Below are 25,429 nucleotides of genomic sequence, written 5' to 3' on the forward strand. Positions count from 1 at the left end.
ACTTGGAGGCAATAAGAGAGAGGGGGGGGACAAAAGAATAATAATAATAACACAAGAGAATCTATAGAGGTTGCCTAAAGAACAGTGAGTAAAAATCATTATATGTACTCCAAACCTATTGTAATCTATAGGGGTTCAAATGACTAGAATATGTAGATTATTATTATTATTATTATTATTATTATTATTATTATTATTAGTGAAACAGTCATGCCCACTAAACTGACCTGAGGAATTGAACTAAACTGAACTTAGCATGTGTGATAGAGTGAGAGAGAGAAAATAAAGGAGAGATGGGGGGGGTGATAAAGTGCATCATCAGCCAGAGAAATGAAGAGAGAAATGGAGAGAGTGATAGACAGTGAGAGCGTGAGGAAGGGATGAAAGTGAGAGACAGGGAGAGTGAGAAAGAAGGATAGAGGCAAGAGCATAAGATAGAAAGACAAAAAAGGAGAAACAGAACAAGACAGAGAGTTAGAGAGGAGGGTATAAGACAGGGAGAAAGAAAATCAGACTGAGAGAAGACATTTAGAAAAGAGACAGAGGTGAAAGTCGGTGACAGAAAGAGACTAAGAGATAAATAGGGAATGGGGGAGAGAAAGAGAGAAAATGTCTGACAGCACAGACTGTATATAGCTGGACAGAGCATCGTCTCTCAAAAGTGAAGCCACCACAGGTCGGGCGCCCCCTGCTGTTCGGTTTCAGAAAGCTGTGTAACTCCACCCATTACCATAGGTTTCAATGGCAAAGCAGACAGCTTTCAATCACGTTTTTTTCTAATATACTGTAATTCTACCTCAGGATTCGTTTTTTAGAAGGTTATTCAGCTCTATTCAAAAAAGGTGTGGTTATTGTAAAAGGGCTGGTTATGGGCGGGACCAATAACAGATCGTCAGCTCCGCGGGTTATTTAAATGAGTAGGCTGTCTCTACACAGTTTTTCTCCCTCGTCTGGGTTCTACTGCGCAGAATCGGGTGTCAGGATCACCAACATGGCGGAAGATTTTGGCTTCATTTTCATTGAATGAATGGGAACGGAGACACGACGTCCATCTTTTTTTACAGTCTCTGTTTGACAGATAGAAAGGATAGAAAGAAAGAGAAGAAAGAAGAGGAAAGTGGCAAAAAGAGAAATATGGAGAAAGTACAAGAGAAAAAAGGACAGAGAAAAAAAGAGAGGGAGAAAGAGAAAAGTATGAGACAGAGAGACACAAGTATCAGAAGAAACAGAATGAGAAAGAGAGGGACAGATAGAGAAAAACAACAAGCAAGAGTGTGTGTGAGAGAAAGATATACTTAGAGGAACCAGAGAGAAACAAAGAGAAAGAGATATAGAGAGAGAGTGGGAGACAGATGGAGAAAAGGATGGATATATGGGGAGAGAGATAGAAAGAGAAGAAAGGCAAGAGAGAGATGGAGAAGAGAGAACAAGTGAGTATGAGACAGCAATAAATATAGATACTGAGAGAGAGACGGGCAGAGAGAGACAGAAAGATAGAGAGAGAGAGAGAGAGAGAGAGAGAGAGAGAGAGAAGGTCCTGTAGGGTCTTTCAGCTGATCTTCACACTGCAGTCTGTAAACGTATGGCATCACTGAGCTGCTCCATCAGACACACAGCACTTCAGCACAGCTCGTCCCGATCAGCTCACAGATCATTAACACGCGTCACGTGTCTCCGCTGCATTACATCACCTTCCACCAAACTTCTCCAGCTCAGAGCCGCACAGATGGCCAACGGGCAGACACACACTCGCCCAACGCTAAACACACACACGGCCACTTCCTGCCCAGCAGACTCCAGCGTGATTCAATCACTCCACGAGAGTCACTCACGCTTCCACTGCACACGCTCACCGGGTCAAAAGGTCACGCTGACCCACGAACCGGCACTTCCTCCAGCCTGACCCCTCCACACAGGAGTGTCTGATAACTGCTATAATCACTCCTCAAGCTTCAATACGCTTTAATGGGAAGAGTCCAGCAGGCTGAGGGAAATGATGAGGACCACTTCACCGAGCTGGATGCCCCTCTCTGACAGCCTATGATGAGTAGAGAGAAGATCAGGACCACAGAATCCAAGAGTTTATTAACCAGAAGATACAGAAGATCCAGAAGCATACAGTTCATTTATCACACTACATTTATTCATACTGTCACTCATGTCATATTGTCTTACCAGATGAAAAAGACTCAATCCATACAGACTTTCTCCACCATAAGGATACATTTAAGAAGAGAACCTCACAAGACTTCAAGCAAAATAACTCAATTAGTGGAGAACATCAGAGTATAAAACTGCTATTTTTGGATAGTGATGAACTTTCGACACAAAAAAAAACAAAAATCTAGTGAAGAATGTCACAAGACTTTCACTATTAAAATCTTTATATCATTTTAAACATAAAATCTACTTTAAGTTTATTTAGAACATCAAAGATATCAGTGTAGAACATCGCAAGAATTCTATATATCTATTCCAGAACACCACGTGACTTTGATCTAGGGCTAGACAATATAATGAAATTCATATCACAATATATTTCTTAATGTGGGTGGATATAATATATTGATAACGATATAATCATTAAGAAACCTATCAACCATGGCGCACAAGTTTTATCATAGTAAATTTTATTTACCTAGATGTGCTTAAAAAGTCTATTTGATATGATAAGAAAATGTATCACAATATGAAAAACATCATCATGCTGCCCAGCTTTAATTTGATCAAAGTATCTTAACTAACGGAAGACATTGGGTGTTGAGTGGTCCGGCAGGCTAAGCGCTGCCACTACGATCGGGAAATCACTGCTTCGAATCCCGGTCATGCAGCTTGCCATCAGCTGTCGGAGCCCTGAGAGAGAACAATTGGCCATGCTCTCTCTCTGGGTGGGTAGATGTCGCTCTTTCCTCTCATCACTCCTAGGGTGATGTCGCTCAGCACTAGACGCCTGTGAGCTGATGTATCAGAACCGACTTTACAGGAGGCATGAGCTAGTCTTTACCCACCTTGTGTTGTGGCATCCCTAGTGATGGGGGATATACAGCTGACTAGCTGCTGAATTGGTGGGACTAGCTAATTTGGGGAAAAAATTGGAGAAAATTAGAAATAAAATCTTTTTTAAAAAGATGTACAGCACAAAAAAACAAAAATCTATTTAGAATTAAATGATAACATCTACAAGTCTCTCAATATAGAAATTCAACTAGTGGAATATAACTCAACATTTTCCGAATAAAACCACATTTAGAATTTAGTGGAGAATGGCACAAGACTTTCGATATAAAAACCCATCTGACGTCATTCCACATACAGCACACTCATCAACACAAACACCAGCCAAGCAGAGAACATCAGAACCTCTGGCTTTCCTTGTAAAAATATGTATTATCACCGCTCAATAATGAGTCATGCTTCCATGGCATGGATTCAGAAGTGCAAATGGACGTGGCGGTCATTCAACAGCATTTCTGAGAAAAACCCATCCAGTGAAGGACACAGCTCAAGTGTGACCACTCAGCACAGCCCACCACCCTCAATAACAGCACTAGAGTCCAGCCACCATTAGAACCCATTATAGGCTGCCTGACCAGAAAACAGCAAGACCTTGGTAACAAAGACTGTGGGCTTTCTCTGTTCAGCTGTGTACAATCATTATGCAACAATTATTAATGCTTCAATAGAATGGGTTCACATGGAGATACGTCCATGACCCAGGAATGGGGTGATGTTGTATGTTAAAGCAGAGCATATGAGAACCGCTGGATGCCTCTGGACAGCTACGTTCAACCATTACCTCATGTGCAGTCTTGTGTCCACTGCATTCAATCACACATCCAGTGTAGTGGTACCCCACTGATGATCATGATGACCACTCCACACTTCTGAATAAAAAGCCCATATATTCAACTCAGTCCATCTCCCTCAGTAACAGGACTGGTCCAGTTGGAAGGGTTCCTCAGACTGATGGGAAATGATTGATGATGATGGTTCTAAATAGCACCAAAACATTATTTGTAGCACTTTCACAGTTAATTAGTAAAGACAATGGTTCTCTATAGAGTGATGACAATTTAAAGAATGATTTGGATGCTTAATATTTCTTTGGCAGTTTAAAGGACTCTTCAGATAGCGCTTTTCCAACAAAAGAACATAGTTCCGTTCAGAACCATAGTGATTTTTAGCGAACCAACCCACGTTTCCACCATTTTTAGTGGAACCATCAAAACGTCACATCATACGTAATCAACAGAGGGCATTGCACAGAGGTGGTGCTCCCGTACAAAGAGACATGCCCACAGATGTCCGCACTGAAGGTTCGCACTGAAAACCTAGTATTGTTCGGTTCCCACTGCAAACAAACGTTCCTGGTTCCAGAACCTACCTTTGTTGATGAAAACGTGGCAAACCGGTTCAAAATTAGGCTCACAAACCAGAACAGTTCCGGTTCTATATTGAAGGAAAGGCACTAAGACTGGTGAACACTTAAAGAAGGTTAAAGAACCTCCTTTCAATATTAGATGGAACCATTTTTGTCTAGATTGTACAAATATTTTACAGAGGAAATTCTGGATCAGAATCAATATCAATCTCATTCACAAGAACCCAAAATCATTACCAGTTTCTATAAAAGAAAAAGAGCAAGATCTTGCCATCTTTCTTTTTAAGATTCAGTCACCATCAGGTGTAGTGGTTCTACATGATGACCATAATGACCACTCTTCTGAGACACTTCTTACTGAGAAGCCCATCTAGTTTGAGGATTCAGCCAAAAGCCACCATTCAAACAGTCAATCTCACTCAGTAACAGCACTAGTCCAGCTAGGAATATGGTCACCAGTTCAAAACCAGGCATTAATACAGGTTAGAGTCTTAAAAAGAGGGTTCCTTAGAAAAGAAAATGGTTTCTTCTGTAGATCAGCGACAACTCAAACCATTGTCATATGCTTCAATGTTTTTTGCTGATTAAAAAAACTCTTGGCTATCGTAACAATAGGTTGTAGATGGTTCTACATAGCATTGAAAAAATAATTTCACTATAATTACATTAGTCTTTTTTTCCTGTACTATATAGAACCCAAACAGCATAGTCCAACTGAAAAGATGGGCATGGCTAGTTTCCTATGGCTAGTTAATCAAAATCAATACTCATGATTAGAGACAGCACCAGTCTGATACCAGGCATCAATACAGATACAGTCTTAGAAAGAGGGTATTATTCTAAAGACAATGGTTCAGTATAGAACAAATAGGATTCAAATAACTGTTTGGATGATGTATTGGGTCTTTGCTGGATTTAAGGGCTTCTCAGACTTTTGGAATATAAATGTAGATGCTTTTATATGGCACTTAAAAGTTTTCCTCCATCGGTACAAGCCAAAGAACCAAATTTAGTACTATACATAACCCTTTTTCATAGATTACACTCATATTTTAAAGGAAATGGACTACTGGGTCAGATTATAATATGAGCACATACAGAAGAAGTCTATAATGTTACTAGTTCCGGTCGTCTTTCTTCTTGAGATTCAGTTACACTTCTAGAGAAGTTGGTTCCCCACATTGAAAGGATATGATGCCCATGACCACTCCACAATTCTAAAGAAGAGAAGTCCATGTACAGCCAAAGTGCAAACATTCATCACTGTCCATCTTCTCCTATAATAGCACTAATTCACCTGGAATATGAGGACTGCTTGTTTTATTCTGGTCAGTCATCCATAGAGTCAATACTTGAGATTAGAGATGGTACCATTCAAACACTAGGTATTAGTACAGGTCCACTCTTTAAAAAAGGGATATTTAGAAAAGAGAGTGGTTTTACACCAAATAAAGACTATTTAAATAAACAGTTGGATGTTTCAATAGTTCAACAAACCCCTTTAAGTTCTTTATAGAACCATTTTTTTAAGCTTCAACTGTACCAACAATGATCTGTATTGTGTAAATCAACTCAAACACAAAAAGACAGTTTTGTTATCAGTTCCCTGAGAAGAAAAGTGCTGCCATCTTTCTCCTTGAGATTCAGTCACACTTCCAGTGCAGTGGTTCCCCACAGTGAAAGGACATGATGACCATAATGACCACTCCACATTCTGAAGGAGAAGCCCATCTAGTTGGAGGATACAGCCAATACAGTGCAACCATCCAACAAGTCCATCTCTCTTTGTAACAACACTAGTCCAGCTGGGAATATGAGGAACCCGGGCTTACTCTGGTCAGCTTTCTAAAATCAATACTCACGGTTAGATAAGACACCAGTGAAGATGCACTCTTAATGAGTGTTGTATAGAAAAAAGCAATATTATGACAATTGGAATGCTGTAATGGTTCTTTACTGGCTTAAAGACTGGCTTTCTCAGACTGATAAAAGTAGTTGATTTTTTTTCTGTACAAAATACTGTACAGAACATGTTTAAATTAGATTGAACAAATATTTTAGGGAAAAAATATATTATTATTATTCTGTAAAAAGAAATAATGATATCGTGCCAGTCATTCATCCAGTGCAGTGGTTCCCCACAGCAAAATAACAGTTGAAATAACAGATGACCAGTACATATCCTTCAGTAACAGCACTAGTTCTTTAAAAAGTTCTTTAGAAAATGCAATGCCTCTTTAAACAGCACTTAAAAGCTTCCTACTATAATTACAAGTCAACAAACCATTTTTCAGTACTAGACAGAACCCATCAGAATCTACACCAGCTCATACACAAGACATCTTTACTGTTCATTTTCCTGAAAAGAAAAAGTGCAAGAGCTCTCCACAGTCCTACAGAAAGAAAGCTCATCTAGTCTGAGGATGCAGCCAATGCACAACCATTCAACCCAGTCCTCACAGTCTCCCTCAATAACAGCTCCAGATAGAGTGATCTCATAAGAGGAGTGCTGGCCACCTGCTAACAGCCATCATTAAAGTCTCTGCTGGACTCTGCTACAGTGGGCAGGGCGATGCTGAAAATCTGCTCAGTGTTTTGCCTCGATCTGCAACGTGCTACACCAACCAACACACACTGCTGCCATAGCCCTCTTTCACATGCTAAGACTGCTCTCCTGCACTGCTGCTTAACATACACACACACACACACATAGCAAAAAAACAAACAGGGCGTTCATAGAAGTCCAACTGCACCCAAAAACGAGTTCAATCAACCCTGTACATAAGCATAAATACTCGTCAAAAAATCAGGTTCAAATCCTGTGTTTCATGGTAGCAGATATTCTATGTAAAAAGCATACACTATGCTTGTAAGCTAAAAACTGGTCAATCAGCTTTTGACTAGCATGTTGAACTTGATTTTTGTCATGCTTGGCTATTTGGCTATCCAGTTTGGTCTAGCTTGTTATGGTCTTCAAAAATGAGCAACCAGAGCAAGCTTGACCAAGCCAATTGACCAGGATAACCAGCATAAGGAACTTAATCGAGCTGGGCAACAAGAATTACCTACAAGATAGCCAAGATCAAGATGGTTTACCAGTAAACAAGAAAGACCATGCTAGTTGACAAGCATACCCAAGCATATTGACCAGTATGAATAAGCTAGTTGTAAATCATATTTTTCAAAAGGTTTAGCTGGTAAAGTATAAACAACCTGACCAAGTTATGTCACCAGTATGACCAAGCTTGACCATGCTGATTGACTCGGATAACCACCAAGACCAAGAGGACTTACCAGCATCAGCAACAAGACCAAACTGGCATACCAGTAAACCAGCAAGACCATGCTGGTTGACCATAATAACCAAGTGGATTGAGCAGTATGACCACGCTAGTTGTACAACATATTTTTAGATGGTTTAGCTGGTCAAGTAGGAACAACCTGACCAAGCTAGATCACCAGAATGACCAAGCTAGTTGTACATCATATTTGTTAAAGTTTTAGCTGGTAAATTGAGAACCTGACTAAATGAGATCACCAGTGTGGCCAAGCTTGACCATGTTGTTTGACCAGAAAAAAACAGCAAGATCAAGATGACTGACCAGCATAAGAAACAAGACCAAGCTGGTCAACCAGAATAAATTGGTGATGCATTAGCTGGTCTAAAAGCAGGAACAAACTAAGCAAGTTGGATTAGCAATATGACCAAGCTTTATCATTCTAATGCACCAGCTTAGTCATACTGGTTATTCGGTTGGTCTTGCTGGTTGTTCAAACCAACAAGCATGATCTTGGTGGTGAAACCAGCATGGTGAAGCTTGATCATACTGGTTAACCAGCTTGGTCTTGCTTTTCATGCTGCTCCACCAGCTTGGTCTTGGTGGTCAAACCAGCATGGTCAAGCTTAACAATACTGGCTAAACAGCTTGGTCTTGCTTATCATGCTGCTCTACCAGCATGATTTTGGTTGTCAAACCAACATGGTCAAGCTTGATCATACTGGTCAACCACCTCGGTCTTGTTTGTTATACCAGCATGATCAAGCTTGGTCTTACTGGTTTTCTAGCTAGCTAGCTGGCCAGACTCATCATGCTTGTAATCCAGCTAAACCATCAAACTCACAACAACAAATCCAAAAACATACCCAATGCTAACTAACCAGTTTAACCAGCTTGACCAATCTGACCAGCTTGAGCTGACCATGCTGGCAGGCTTTTTCAGCTAGGATTAGCTGAAGAGCTGTTAGGAGTTTAGAGGAGGTTAGTCGAGATGTTTGAGGAGACACCCTCTATAACCATAACGCTACAAAAACAGCACTGCACGCGCCAGCGTCACTACAGAGCGCTATAGGAGAACGCCATGCGGGTCGTGTCTTACCAGTACACGAGCTTGTTGTGGAGGATGGCGGGAGTCTTATCGGACGCGCAGTTGATGCACCACATCGCTGCTGCTGCTGCTGCTGTAGCGCCGTTCAGAAGAGATAGGACACGCTCGCGCTACCGCAGCGCATCGCTTAACGGAGAGGTGGGAAAAAGGAAGGCACGAGCTAGAAGGCTAAAGTCCAAAGGCATCGTCAGCCCAGAGAGCAGGAAAAACACCGAACAGCGACCCTCGAGCCCCGCTTTCCATCATCTCCATCCCTCCATCCCTCTCTCTGATCACCTCCTCCTCTCCTCCTCTCAGGGCTCTGAGTGTGCGCCGCGCTGTGAAGGCGAGGGAAAAACAGAGGCGGAGAGCCCAGCCCACCTCACCGTCCTCAGCCCACCACAACCCTCCTCACTCTCCTCTCTCATGGGCTAGCTGATCTTTTCGGGTGGACGCTGTGGTGTTACTAAGGGGCTCGCGCGCGCGTGAGATCAGTCAGTCAGTCCATCATGTGACTTATTCGGACCGTGAGTCACGCTGTTGTGTGGTGGAGAGGAAGCGCATGGTGTCAGTAGTGTGATGTTGGTGTCAGTAGTGTGATGGTGGTGGAGGTGATGGTGTCAGTAGTGTGATTGTGGTGGAGGTGATGGTGTCAGTAGTATGATGGTGGTGGAGGTGATGGTGTCAGTAATGTGATGGTGGTAGAGGTGATGTGTCAGTAGTGTGTGATGATGGTGAAGGTGTCAGTAGTGTGATTGTGGTGGAGGTGATGGTGTCAGTAGTGTGATGTGGTAGAGGTGATGGTGTCAGTAGTGTGATGGTGGTAGAGGTGATGTCAGTACTATGATGTCAGTGTCAGTAGTGTGATGGAGGTGGATGTGATGGTGTCAGTAGTATGATGGTGGTGGAGGTGATGGTGTCAGTAGTATGATGGTGGTGGAGGTGATGGTGTCAGTAATGTGATGGTGGTAGAGGTGATGTGTCAGTAGTGTGTGATGATGGTGAAGGTGTCAGTAGTGTGATTGTGGTGGAGGTGATGGTGTCAGTAGTGTGATGTGGTAGAGGTGTTGGTGTCAGTAGTGTGATTGTGGTGAAGGTAATGTCAGTACTATGATGTCAGTGTCAGTAGTGTGATGGAGGTGGATGTGATGGTGTCAGTAGTATGATGGTGGTGGGGGTGATGGTGTCAGTAGTGTAATTTGATGGTGGTGGAGGTGATGGTGTCAGTAGTGTGATTGTGGAGGAGGTGATGTCAGTAGTGTGATTTGATGTGGTGGAGGTGATGGTGTCAGTAGTGTGGTGTTGGTGTCAGTAGTGTGATTGTGGTGAAGGTAATGTCAGTACTATGATGTCAGTGTCAGTAGTGTGATGGAGGTGGATGTGATGGTGTCAGTAGTATGATGGTGGTGGGGGTGATGGTGTCAGTAGTGTAATTTGATGGTGGTGGAGGTGATGGTGTCAGTAGTGTGATTGATGTGGTGGAGGGGATGTCAGTAGTGTGATGGAGGTGGATGTGATGGTGTCAGTAGTGTGATGGTGGTGGAGGTGATGGTGTCAGTAGTGTGATTGTGGTGGAGGTGATGGTGTCAGTAGTATGATGGTGGTGGAGGTGATGGTGTCAGTAATGTGATGGTGGTAGAGGTGATGTGTCAGTAGTGTGTGATGATGGTGAAGGTGTCAGTAGTGTGATTGTGGTGGAGGTGATGGTGTCAGTAGTGTGATGTGGTAGAGGTGATGGTGTCAGTAGTGTGATGGTGGTAGAGGTGATGGTGTCAGTAGTGTAATTTGATGGTGGTGGAGGTGATGGTGTCAGTAGTGTGATTGATGTGGTGGAGGGGATGTCAGTACTATGATGTCAGTGTCAGTAGTGTGATGGAGGTGGATGTGATGGTGTCAGTAGTATTATGGTGGTGGGGTGATGGTGTCAGTAGTGTAATTTGATGGTGGTGGAGGTGATGGTGTCAGTATTGATGTGTATGTGTAATTTGATAATGTAATAATGTAATTTGATAGTGTAATTTGATGGTGGTGGATGTGATGGTGTCAGTATTGATTGATGTGGTGGAGGGGATGTCTGTAGTGTGATGGAGGTGGATGTGATGGTGTCAGTAGTGTGATGGTGGTGGAGGTGATGGTGTCAGTAGTGTGATTGATGTGGTGGAGGGGATGTCAGTAGTATGATGGTGTCTGTAGTGTGATGGTGGTGGAGGTGATGTGTCAGTAGTGTGAAGGTGGTGTAGGTGATGGTGTCAGTAGTGTGATGGTGGTGGATGTGATGGTGTCAGTAATGTGATGGTGTTAGTAGTGTGACGGTGGTGAAGGTGATGTCAGTAGTGTGATGGTGGTGGAGGTGATGGTGTCAGTAATGTGATGGTGGTAGAGGTGATGTGTCAGTAGTGTGATGATGGTGAAGGTGTCAGTAGTGTGATTGTGGTGGAGGTGATGGTGTCAGTAGTGTGGTGGAGGTAGAGGTGATGGTGTCAGTAATGTGATTGTGGTGGAGGTGATGTGTCAGTAGTGTGATGGTGGTGGAGGTGATGGTGTCAGTAATGTGATGGTGGTAGAGGTGATGTGTCAGTAGTGTGATGATGGTGAAGGTGTCAGTAGTGTGATTGTGGTGAAGGTGATGGTGTCAGTAGTGTGATTGTGGTGGAGGTGATGGTGTCAGTAGTGTGATGGTGGTGGAGGTGATAGTGTCAGTAGTGTGATTGTGGTGGAGGTGATAGTGTCAGTATTGTGATGGTGGTGGAGGTGATGGTGTCAGTACTGTGATGGTGGTGGTGGTATTGGTGTCAGTAGTGTGATGTTGGTTGAAGTGATGTCAGCAGTGTGATGTTGGTGTCAGTAGTGTAATGTTGGAGTCAGTAGTGTGATGTTGGTGTCAGCAGTGTGATGTAGGTGTCAGTAGTGTGATGTGTCAGTAGTGTGATGGTGTCAGTAGTGTGATGTTGGTTGAAGTGATGTCAGCAGTGTGATGTTGGTGTCAGCAGTGTGATGTAGGTGTCAGTAGTGTGATGGTGTCAGCAGTGTGATGTTGGTGTCAGTAGTGTGATGATGGTGGAGGTGATAGTGTCAGTAGTGTGATTGTGGTGGAGGTGATAGTGTCAGTATTGTGATGGTGGTGGAGGTGATGGTGTCAGTACTGTGATGGTGGTGGTGGTATTGGTGTCAGTAGTGTGATGTTGGTTGAAGTGATGTCAGCAGTGTGATGTTGGTGTCAGTAGTGTAATGTTGGTGTCAGTAGTGTGATGTTGGTCGAAGTGATGTCAGCAGTGTGATGTTGGTGTCAGCAGTGTGATGTAGGTGTCAGTAGTGTGATGTGTCAGTAGTGTGATGGTGTCAGTAGTGTGATGTTGGTTGAAGTGATGTCAGTAGTGTGATGGTGTCAGCAGTGTGATGTTGGTGTCAGCAGTGTGATGTAGGTGTCAGTAGTGTGATGGTGTCAGCAGTGTGATGTTGGTGTCAGTAGTGTGATGGTGTCAGTAGTGTGTTTAAATCACAATTATTAAACAAAAGGTTATTATTATGATAGTGAGTCATTATTATGAAATAGTCTTAAGTCAGTAATATGTCATAACTATGGGCTAGAAAGTCGTAACTATGAGATACTAAGTCACATTTATGAGAAAGTAAGTTATTATTATGGCTTCCATACCTCCCAGTACATTCCCAACTTCAACCTTAACACCCAAATCTTCTAAAGATGACATTAATATTATTGTGAGCACCACCAACGGTCCCCAAAGTATTTATTAAAAGTATTTCTGTTTTCATGCCCTCTGGTCCCAATAAAGCAATAAACATTATACAATTTTTGTATTGCTATCTTTACATGTTCGTGTTCAATTTTATTTCAACTTTTTGTATCCTGTCATGCTCGCACTTTTTATTTCATGTCAAAACAAGATACACAACAATGGCAGGCTGAGCAAATTTAGCAAAAAATGGTATTTATTGAAAACATGGTTAACCAAGAGTTGCAAACATTTTGAATAGTTCAAGCTGACCTTAGTCTGTTTCAAGGATACATATTCTAAAACATTTTCTAAAACAATTTTATTTAACATTATTAATGTTAACTGACAATATTAACACCATTTTTATAAAAATAGCTAAATCAATAAAATCTATTAAAAATCTAAACGATTAAAAAGCATTTTAAAAACTTGTTATTTAACCACTTAAAATAATTATTCAACTTAACCTGGCAGCATTCATGGCAACACCCACCTTGAACATCAAAGAAAAGTGTACAAAAAGTTTGTTTTTTTTTAAGGAGAAAGTTAACATTCTATATTATATCTGTTATAATGTGTTCATTCAGAGCAAATCATTAAAATTACTGTTACATAGTGTTTGAAATCAATGTTTTGTTCATGTTTTTTTCTGCTGTTCTGGACCACACATAGGTCCTCTTTAATGATTTTTTTAAATGTGAAGCAAAGGCTATAGTTGTTTTATAGGAATATAAACATGTTGTCATTCTCACAAATTTTTGCCCCAAAAAGCACGTAAAACGTGGTAGGTTTACATTTTTGGGAGGCTTTTTATTTTTTTTTATTTGAAATGAATGTTGTAGTTTTTATAACATGCCACAAAAGAAAAGGCCAATAACATTCTCACCAAAATCATTCCCAGCATTATCTCTGTACAAATTCTATTATTTTTTTATTTATCTTTAAAATAAATTCAACTGAGCCTACAGTTTTATAAGGTATCTTTCTCTACACCACCATAGGTCCCCACAATGTTATAGTAATTCTGCTTTTCTTGTTTCTTGTTTTTTTTTTCTGCCCCCTCTGGAGATTCTGGTCCCAACACAGTGCTAAATACATATCTTTTATGGTCTTTGCACAGCTTTCTGTTTTTTAAATGTTCTGTAATCACCCCCAAAAGTTAACCATGCTAATGAAATTGTGTTCTTTCAGGCCTTTTTACAATTACTTTAATAAATAAATAGAAATAAAATTATATAAAAAAACTAAGTATATTTGTCCTAACTCAAGATCAATAGGAGATAAGCAGTTTATCTATGCCAAAGCCATTCATAATTGGGATTCACTAAAAGCACAATTAACCCCTTGTTAACTGGGTGGGTAGGATAACTTTTCCTCTGCTGGTGTCTGCTGGCAAGTTGATGTAAGATGTCAGTCCTGTCGCTGACTGTCTGTCTAAAGTCTCTACTAAAGACTACATTTCCCAGTATGCACCTGCATCTGCGCTCTACCCTCCGGATCATGTGACTGTTCCCATTGCCATTTCCTGTCTCCCCTTGTATAAATACCCCTCTGTTTCTGTTCTGCATTGCCTAGAATTGAACCTATTTTTTAATAGTTCTTCTACCCAGCGTTTCTTTTGTACTTTTTACTGTATTCTTTTGTTGCCGACCTGTTTTTCTGTTTTGACTTCTCTTTAGCCTAACCCTTTGTTTATTAGCTTCTCTTGGTTTAGACCCTGCTTTGTTTTTTGCTTTATGTACTTTGTCTTGCCCTCTTGCTCTGTTTTGTACCTCCCCTGTATGACCTCTAACCTGCTTTCTCTGGTACATTAATTATTACTGCTCTATTTATCATGCCTGTCCCACTTTAATCTTGTAAGATTTAGTATTTTGCTAATAAATTTTACATTAAGTACCTCCACACAGTGTTGCCAACTTAGCGACTTTGATGCTATATTTAACAACTTTTCAGACCCTCTAGCGACTTTTTTGTAAAAAAAAAAAAAGCAACTAGCGACAAATCTAGCGAGTTTTTGTGGTGTTATTGGAGACTTTTGGCGACTCTGAGATGAACACACATGCTCTTTAGTTACTGTCCTCAGCGAGCAGCGCCTGCTGCTGTAAGCACCGCCCACAACACTCACAGTGCAGTCTCTCACACTCAGAGCACACCCACACCGCTCCAAGAACACACTGCAAACAAGCTGCGCATGCCCAAAGCCGCCGCTGACTGACCCTGCCCCCTATTTACAGAGCAGGATGTAAATATAAATGTGTGATATAAAAATAAATCAGCCTGTCACTCACCTCGTCCACAGTGTCTGCCTCTTTATAAAAAGCTAAACATCCAGCTAGCTATAGCTCATCATTCAACAATTTGTCTATCATAGGTTTGAAACTAAAGAAAACTTAAGAATAAAGTCTGCCTATTTAAAAAGCAAAAGAAGTTGTTCATTTGTAACATTTCTAACATATTAATGGTGTTTTTTACTCACATTGTTCTCTCCCACAATACTTTACAGCTTCAAAAACACGTAATATGCAAATTAGGCAATGACGTCATTTAGCAACTTCTAGCGGCTTTTAGGACAGCCAATAGCTACTTTTCTTACTGAGAAGTTGGCAACCCTACCTCCGCAAGTCTACATCTCGTCTGGCCTGACATAAGAGGAGTGGTGATATTTGGTCCCCACAAAGCACTCAATACATGGTACCCATATACACACAGAAACACACAGACACACACACTCACAAAATTAATTAATGTGTTTCTCAATGGCTTTTTGCCAATGCACTTAGTCCAATGAGGCATATTCCGACTGCATCCCTTCCAGCAGGGACACAAGCGAAACGACTGCCTCTCCTCCGCGCTCCTCCATTCTCATTATGACAATGGCCAAGAGGACGAGTCAGCCTCCATTTTTCATCAGAAACACAGGGAAGAGTTTTCTGCTCTCTCTCTTTCTCTCTCTCTCTGGCCTTAGGACAGCTCTATAATTCATTATCTTCTGTATTAGTGGGCATGTTGAGGACTCCTCCCTGTGTTTGTCATCTGTCTCTTTATGAAGCCCTCACTCTCTGGCATTTTCCGAGGCATAAAACCCAGCCAGTCTCTCAGCAGTGTGCGTAGCTATGTATCTAAAACTCTAACGCACTTAGCTCTCTCTCCGCCAAAATTCCTAACCTAAAACCCTTTATATTTATCATAGTTTTATGTACCTATTACTTTAATGCAGACATGATCTGTGCTGTATGTCACAGAATCTGATTTATGGCTTTAATTCTGCCATTTAAAGTAATTAGGCCTTACAATCCCCCTAGTAAACAGCCTGACAACAAGAGATGACACATCACTGACCTTTTTATGCACCACTGCTTTTATATATATATATATATATATATATATATATATATATATATATATATATATATATATATATTGGGCAGTATGGAATACAACATATAGCTTTAATTTGACTTTCACCATATTTTAAAGTGCTGCAAAACACACAAAAAAACTGTAATGTAACAGGGTTCTTGCACCATTTTAAAAGTAAAATCTAATGGTTTTTAAGACCTCAATAAATGTAATTTAGGAAGCATTCATTTATCATTATCTGATTTGGCTATATCTTTAAAAGTGCTGCCTGATAACATAAAAACCCACAAAAACAAACTTGTAAAGCTTGCAGATTCTGGTTTGTACCCATGGTAGGCAAAGAGGGTATCCAACAAAAACGTTAGAGAACCGCATATGTAAAATTATTTGTTATTTATTATAGTCAAGGCAAGACGTATTTTGACCTTGCAGTTAGCTAGCTCATCACTAATGCTAGTATGTTAGCTTGCCGTCAATGTTAGCTAGCTCTCTGCTAAACTTAATCTCTTCCCAATAACATAGCTTACTCGCCGCTTATGTTAGTATGTTAGCTAGCTTGTCGCTAATTTTAGCTCTCTGCTAACATTTCCAACCGGCATTAAACACAGTCTAAAAGTTTAATACCTACAGCAAATTTACAGTAAATTTAAGACAATTTAAGACCCTAATTACCCAGATTTTAATTTAAGACATTTTAAGACTTATTAAGGACCCGCGGGATTGAACCACTGAACCACTCAGCCCCCAGTGTATAACTTTTTAAATACACCTTAACTCATTTAATAGCACATAAAACAAGAATTTGGTTCATGTTATGAATCAACACGTTGGAGGCAGGATGCAAATGCAAGTCATCTTTATTTTCCATTGAAACAAAAGAACAAAAAGAGAAACAAACTCTAGGAATAAGACAAAAAAACACTATAAAACAAACAAATGACTATCAAAGACTAATAAACAAATAAATAAACAAACAATTTAAAGATAACAAACCAGAAACCCTGTAGACAAAAACACAAAGCAGAACTGAGGCCCAAACTAACAGCGAGGAAACATTCAAACAAAAAGCAGCACAGAGAACAACGGAACACATGGCGTATATATACACACATTGAAACAGGAAACACCTGGAGAAGGAAACGAGGGGGCAGGGTAACAAACAAGACAGGTAAGAACACTAATGCCCTGGTGGGGCTAGGGTGGAGACAAAACAATAACACAACAGGGAAAACAAGATAGGAAAAATGGAAAACACAATAGAGGCATGGGCTAAAATGTGGCCGTTATAAGTTTTACAATGTTTTCAAATAAAAATTTGAAGGTTCAATTAAATGTGTTTTTTTCCTGGTACAGGACAGACTTTTTACAAATATTTAGACTTTTATCTCACTGCAGGCAGTATGAACCCTAAAGTTTCATGTTTTGTTTGGTCGGCTTAATTTCATTAGTTAATATACTGTACATTTATCCTTGCATTTCAGCCCTGCAACTAATTCCCAAACCAGTTGGAACAGTAAGCTGTTTACCACTGATGCTGTGCTGGATGCATCTTTTGGATCCTTGCATAGAATGTTGCCTCTTGTAATGTTTCCAGAAAAATGAACAACATACAATGTGAACCAAATTACTATTTTATTTCCTATTAAACATTTACATTTCAGAGTGCGTCTGCGAGCAGGTCAGTACAGGACCCGTGTCCTCTTCTTTCACATCCATGCCTTTGTATAATGTATGCAGCATGTGGATTTGCATGGTTTTGCTGTAAAATGCATGAACTTGCCTGCACAAGATGTAGTCCAGAAGGCAGCATATGCTGCTTTATGATCTCAGAGTACTTTTCTGCATGAATGCTGCATCACAGAAGTGTACGGTCACACCCATAACATAACAGACCATGGCTTTTAGATTTGTTTCTGACAATAGGCTGGATTGTCCTGTTCATTTTTGATTGGAAGCAAATTGAAAACTTCCCTAGAATGGTTTAACTTTATTATGGGCTGTATAGGAAGAAATATGCAAATCCCTCGTAATCTTTCTTTGAGAAAAGTTGTTTTCAAAATGTCCTTATGCATCTTTGCTCAATTTATTCTCAAATCAAATTAAATTAAATCAAATCAAATCAGATTTATTCTCACATTACAGGTGTACAGGTGAGTGGAAAACATGGGTGCAGGTTTCCACTAGTATGCAGAGAACAATACTAACAACATACAGTTAACAAAATAAGAAAAATAAAATACAAAATATACGATTAACTTAAACAATATACTGTAAAATTATTTAAATTTTCCCAAAAATCGTAAGTGTGGTTTATAATCCGGTGCACCTTATGTATGAATGAGTTTTCAGTTAAGTTTTTCAAGCACTAAGGCTCGAGCAGCATTAGCATTAGCTGCTAACTGAAGCGCTAGCTCTTTCACCGTTCAGAGGTGAGTATATAGGACTGTAGTCTGCATGTTTACCGTGTTAAACCAAGCTATGTGGGACGCTAGCTAAATGCACCCTGGGTTACTGGAACACTCAGGGTTTCTCAGTGTTGCGCTGTCAGGTGGCATTTACTAGCACTAAGCGTTGCTAACCACAGCTAGCTCTGCTGCTAACCGCATATAGCGCTGCTGCTAACTACGGCGTTGAAAATATTGAAAATCTAAGCTTACCATAAGTAAACGAAGGCACTTTACTCACCAATTTAAACAGTTTTCAGGAGAGAAATCTGTGTAGATTACTGTGTGACATCTTGGTCCTTACTATTGTGGCTTAAAATGCACCTTAAAATGTGGCTTGAAATGAGTCTGTAAAATACGGTACACAATAATTTACACTATAGACATATGGAATTGCGCTGATGTAAGGTAAAATATGACTGAATATATAGATATACAATGCTAATATATAAATATACAATGCTAATATATATATATATATATATATATATATATATATATATATATATATATATATATATATATATATACACAATTTTCCACCTTTAATGGATACTGCTTGTGTACCAAATCATGATTACAATCATTTGTTGATATTAACCGTTTGATAAAGCATCATTAAATAGGTTATATATAAACACTTGGTATTTATTTGCATGTTTAATTGCCTATTTGCGAAAAACTGAAATATATATATATTTTTTTTTTCCCACACTTTTTTTTACTTTTTTTTTGGAGTTGCTCCTCCATTTATTGATTTATCTTCAAAGAGTGCTATCAGATGGCAACAATTCATCCATAGGAAGCTCCAACACCCGCACAGTCCCAAAGACTAAATATTAATCACATCTAACTGGGTCATATGAAAAATCTACAAAACGCTGCGTAAATAAACACACTTTTTCTGTTACTGGTAAAAAAAAAAAACATCAGCCCAGATTCGCGCTAAACTGATGCCGCTTGGTTTGGCATTAGCAAACAAACTGTGTGATATGAGATCAATTGACAGAAGAGAGTGTTGGGAAAAGGAGGAGCGCGGAGGGATGAAGAAGTGAGGGGAAGAAAAGAGAAAAAGGGATGCAACCTTATGAATAATGGAGCGAACCACTTTCTCCCGTCCCCTCTTATTTATTTCTCCATTTCTGAACATTTATAATTCATCCATCAGCCAGGGCCGTCCCTTTCGTCTTCCAGTTTACGTCTGTCCATTGTAATCCAGTTTATCTTTAGCTTTTGGATCGCTTGCTTTCTTTCTCTCTCTCTTCTTTTCCTTCAGTCATTCTATCTTTCATCATATCCGTGTCTCTCTTCCTATTACTCTATCCGTCCCTCCTACTTCCTCCCTATGTTGTCACTCTCTCCTAATCAAGTTAGACCGGGGAGGGCAAGCAACGGAGGGGAGGGAAAGAAAGGGAGGGGAGGGGAGATGGAAGGTTGCTAGGTGACCGTTGCCGAGAGACGGATGTGGGAGGGGTGCAGCGATGCTGGAGTCAAGAGTGGTGTTGCCGGGCGACCGCGGTTTCACATTGTCTTATTGGATTTGTCGCAAGATGGGCGGGATCCCAGTGCTTCGGTGGGGCTATGCAGCTCATTACTATGCACAATCCTACACGCTTGTGTGCACACACACAAACAGACACACCCATATACACACACTCATGCGTGCACGCGCATGCGCACACATATACACACGCATACACACACACACACACTCCACCCCACTATATATACATAAAGACCCAAAGCCATTCCCACACACTTCATATGCACATGAGCAGACAGCTATGTTGTTATTTTAAAGTTATATATTTAGTAATATATAATTAAGACATTTGTTATTTCATTTATTATTGGTATTTAGGTTTTATCCCAGTTAATTATGAGCCACAAGCTACACAGTGCTGAGTACATATTTGTAAAATAATGAGTAAAAAGGAAACACTATTAAATACACATTAAATACAGTACCAGTCAAAATTTTGAACACACCTTAAATTCAGTGGGTTTTTTTTTTTTCATTATTTTAAAATATTCTGCATTGTAATTTAATACCAAAGTCATCCAAACTGTGATGAAAAGACGTGGAATTATTTAGTACACGAAAAACTGTTAAACAAACAGAATATGGTTTATATTTTACATATAAAAATAGGAAACTCTAAATAAAATGACCATAAAAAATAATACATAAAAAGTAAGAGAAGTAAAGACAAATAATAATAGTAAAAGTAAATGATAAAATAAAATGATAAAAGTGACAAGAAATTGGTAAAATGAATAATAATGAACTATGATCGTAAGAATCAAAAATACATAAATAAAAAGTAAGAACAATAAAAATTAAAATAAAACTAGAAAAGATGAACAGTCAGGCTTTCTGATGGTGATTAGAATTGTACAAATAATTGTACTAGTTAACTGTACAAATTTAAGTTCACTGATTAGTGAAAGCTAATTTGGAGGTCATAAAGTTAACAGCACATGTTTTTTTTTGTACATAAGAGAGAATCAGAATCAGGAGTGATTATATTACTCTACAAACTGTACTATAATTACAGGCTTTTACTCACTGGAATTACAGCCTGTGCTTTTATCCGGCAACAAATCATGCAGTGACCTGCTTCTTATTCAAATCACCGGATAATTAAGAACAAAAAAAAAAAAACAGCACTCTAAAGCGAATGCTTAAACTGAGTCAACAAATCATTATTTCATAAATGACTGGTCAGGCTGCTGTATGTATTTTATTAAATTTTTAATTGTGTAACGTATCCCTCTGCTCATGTTTGTTATGAAATAGCGCATTTCCTTTAGCAGTTAAGCACTTAAACATCTGTTTACTGTAGTTCTGGATGTAATCAGAGTAAATAGGGCGACACAGTGTGTGTATGGTTGGTGAACGTGTGGAAGTGCAGTTAATAAGCCGGTTGACTGTGTAAAACAGTGGCTATTGATTGTATGTGATCTGAAGCTCATCAGGCAGGTTTAATCAGAGGTGATTATCTGAACTGAAGGGAACTTTGCTGAGTAAACAGTCTGCCTTCACTGCTCAGCACCATGCTGCAGATATGCGTCTACACGGATAACTCCTCCACTGCCAGTTTGTGTACACACTACCAGGCCTTCAGAGTGAGTTAATGAGGGGATGGGGTGGAGGTGGGGTGGGTGTGTTCCCATTAGAATCTATTATCCCACTTTTGCATCTATTTGGATTAAAATTGGTAAGGTTGTGCTTCTATTACATCTGTTACAGATACTTTAATTTTATATATGGACTTTACATCCCTGTATCACGGCTGTTTGAATGCACTACTGTTACTTGACTTTTGTTGTTGTACAGAAGTGTAAGTTTATCAATACTGTGTAAGACAAGACATGACAAGACAAGACAAGACAACAATATACTAGGGTTGCCAACTTTTTGAAATTTAAATAAGGGGGGTCGGGGATCCAGGGGATGCTGCATACACAACTCCATCATTACAATTCATGACAAAAGTCAATGATATACTTGTTCATCTCTTCCTGCTCAATAATATAGTTTTATATTTTTATTTGTACTGTAAAAACATAAAAGTTTGTTCTGCAAGTATATATTTATAGTAGTGTTTTTTATTGACATTTAAGTGCTTTCTTTTAATAGTGGAAAACAGCATATATTTGGAATATAACCACATATTGTAAAATAATTTGTATTAGAAGTATTATTCAAACTCGAAACCATCAAACATAACACAGTATGCTGAATTAGTTGAAAAAAAATATTAACGCAGACACTATTAATATTAAAAATAAATTTGAAACGCATGTATAATATATGTTTTGTTCAGAAAAAAAAACTGTTCATAATAGAAATTATGTTAAATTTAGAAATAAAATTGTGCATTTTACGCATAATATATGCTTTCAAATGAGCTTTGATACTGATGTGATATTTATTCATTTGGAGGCAAGATTTTTTTGCCTGTGCTATGGAGCTTCACACTGTCCCGCTTCACACTGCTACACCCATGGTCATGCTACACCCATTTTTATTTTTATGATACACCCATAAGTATGCAATTGCAGACTTACGAATATGAGTTATTGTTACAATCAACAATTAACAATTAACATGGAGATCATTACCCAGAAAAAGCTGAAAAATCAAGTGTCCACGGTTATGATACAGATATGTTCATGTTACACCCATTTCCATGTTAATGGTGTAAATATACCACAATAAATACACTTTATTGCCAAAGGTATTCGCTCCGCCTTTTAAGTCATTGAACTTAAAATCAAGCAGCTAGTCATGCAGACTTCTTCTACAAACAGATTAGTAAGAATGGGTCTCTCTCAGGAGCTCAGTGAACTTCAGCACTGTGGTATCGTGACAGGATGGAGCACCTGTGCAACAAGTCCAGTAGGGAAATTTCACTACTCACTACTAAATATTCCACAGCCAACTGTCAGTGATATTATAACACAGTGGAAGTGACTGGGTATGAAAACAACTCTGTGCTCTGTCAGTGTAAAACAACAGAGCGGGGTCAGCAGATACTGAGGAGCATAGTGCACAGAGAAACCACTCCATGACTACAGAGCTCCAAACTTCATGTAGCTTCAGATTAGATCAAGAACAGTAGAGTAGCAGTAGAGTGTAGAGAGATTCATGGAATGGGTTTCCCTGGCTGTGTGCTTTTATAAAACAGTTTTTTTTACAAAATGAATAAAGAAAAAAAACCAAAGAACTTTAAGAAATTAAGAATGAATATGCTTTAATATGGACTGTGCCTTCCGCCAAAAAGTAGTTCCACAACAACTGTAACAGAACTGAAACTTAACTAACAGTGTATGGTTCAGGCAGACTAACACCACGAAAGTTAGCTTGAAATCAAAATTGGGAATAAGATGGTAACGTTAGGAGCGTGAAATAACACTAATACTCTCCTCTCCTGCTCCATGGAGTCGCCTTCAGGTGAAAACAGCGCATTTTTTGAGCATTTCTGCTTGTTTTGCTGGGTGGTGTTGGTTGGCATGCCGGCTGGACTGTGGTTAGGTTAGCATAGCTTCCCTTAGCTCAGCATTAACTTAGCGTAGCCTAGCCTGGCTGGTTAAGTTACTGTTCTAGCTGTCAGACGGCATTAGCTGAGCGATTTTCCTTCCCTTTTTGTTCCACAAAAGACAGTCAGCGCTGCAGCCGAGCGTGCCGTGGTTGAACGCTAGCCTGTGCTAAGCTAACGCTGCTGCCGCTGGAGGTGATGATTCAAAACTGTACTGTGTATATACGCCGTTACTCTGCAATGCGTCGGCGGAGTGATACAAGTTTACAGTTAATACACTTCTCAACCAATCTGATTGTGAGATCGGAACTTACTGTTGTATAATATATAGTTATATTTAGTACTATAGGGCTATATACTGAATTGTTGCTGTAAGAAGCTCAGGAATGTGGAATAACTAGAGATGCATTTTGTTATTTTTAGGAGATGTCTGCTGCTTTAAGAGTCAAAGCCTGAGCTGATTTAAACCCTCATAACTCTCCTGATTCAATACACCTGCAGCCAAAAAAACAACCCCACCCGGGCTCTTATATGTAAGTTCCTGAAAGTTTGCTGATGTAGGCTTTTCTACCTCTGCTGTTCATTTAATTTTATTAAGTGTTCCAAGTGTATGGCCTTAAATGCAAATTGAAAAATAGCCATTACTGAAAAAAATTGAATGCTGTAGTCAAATTTGCACCAGAAATTGTTGAAACTTGAAGTCTTGCCACAAGAGGGTGTGGAGGTGCTCCCCCTCTCCCCGCCATATAAAAAGGCTAATTTTTGTGTAGCATATCTCTTGGTGAGAGATCATTAACTGATCATTAACTGATCATTAACACTCAAAGACACTCTTCCCGGTTTACAGAATTTAAAAGGGGGCACATCATCAGCTCACAGATGCCTTGCACTGATCGACATCACCCTTTGTAATAAGAGTAATAAGGGGAAAGAGCACCATCTACCTTCCCAGAGAGAGCAAGGCCAAGTATGCTCTTTCAGGGCTGATGGCAAGCTACATAACTGGGATTTGAATCAATAGATGGAACCACATTGTAACTACTTGACAGTAGGAAGGCATAAAGGTATGGACACTAAAAGCTTCACATGTGTTTTCTCTCACTACAGGGTTTCCAAAAGGCATTTTTCAGCAGGATAATGCTCACTCACACATAACAAGTGTTTCTCAGGTATGTATCTGCCAGACTGCAACACTTTCCTGGCCTGCATTATCGCTAGATTTAACACCAATCAACCATATCTGGAATAGCTGAAATGTTAACTTCGCCAACCTGCGAGTGTAGAGCAGGATCTACAGGACCAGCTGTAATATCTGAGTAAATGTGCTGCAGGATGCCATACGGGATTTGTATGCCTCCATGCCCAGCCATATATCATCTTGCCTTGTGTTTCAGCCCAACAGGACACTAGAGACTCCTGTCATATATTTAACTGTTTTTTTTTTTTTGTTTTACAAATGAATGGTTTCTTAGTAATCATTAACATATCTAATAATAACATTTACACATATAAAATTAATTCCACCAATACAGTACCTTTTAGTGTGTTATATTTTTTTAGCAATAAGTGTACAGTAATGAGCAGCTGAAGGATAATTAATAAAGAAGCCAATTAATGTGGCCATTCATCTGCTACTGCAGCATACTATAAAGCAACAAGCAAAAAGTGTATAAAAGATGATATAAAGTCTAATAAAAACATATATCCCTCAAAACAAACAGTTCTGAGTTTTTCTTTCTGACAGCAACAGTATATTATATAATAAAAGCAGAGAAGGCTTCATTCCAGTGAAAGCCTTTGCCGAGTATTAAGAGCGTCACACTAGAATAGCTGCTGTCAGTCTGACTGTACTTGTTTAGTACAGGAGAGGCAGGAGAAAACTTTAAGATGCAGTTGTCAGGTCTCCTCAGTGTATCCAGTCCCTTTGAGTAAGTGATGCCCAACAGAGCTGTACACCAACCGGACAGGCTCCCTCGCTCCAATACAGCACTGCAGCAATGCATTCATCCCTGAAGGAGGTGACCAGAGGTCCCTTCATACACTGAAAGTTTTGCAACTTTCTGCATTTGCTTTTTTTTTAAGTAAATTTATTTTCAT

The 25,429-nt window shown here is 39.6% G+C and overlaps 1 protein-coding gene across 2 annotated transcripts in view; it reads right to left on the reverse strand.

Annotated features, from left to right (window-relative positions):
• LOC103033322 (IQ motif and SEC7 domain-containing protein 2) overlaps positions 1-25,429 on the reverse strand; it is a 134,572-nt gene that overhangs the window by 62,319 nt on the left and 46,824 nt on the right. Inside the window, exon 1 of one of the 2 annotated variants that reach the window (XM_049485712.1) lies at positions 8,759-9,366. The exons of the other annotated variant lie outside the window; for it this stretch is intronic. Coding sequence (XP_049341669.1) covers positions 8,759-8,823 — 65 coding nt within the window. The 5' untranslated portion in view covers positions 8,824-9,366. Of the gene's footprint in view, positions 1-8,758; positions 9,367-25,429 lie in introns of those variants that run through there. 2 annotated transcript variants of the gene reach the window in all.

This window comes from Astyanax mexicanus, chromosome 12 (assembly GCF_023375975.1).
Source record: "Astyanax mexicanus isolate ESR-SI-001 chromosome 12, AstMex3_surface, whole genome shotgun sequence".
NCBI classification, from domain to species: Eukaryota; Metazoa; Chordata; class Actinopteri; order Characiformes; family Acestrorhamphidae; genus Astyanax; species Astyanax mexicanus.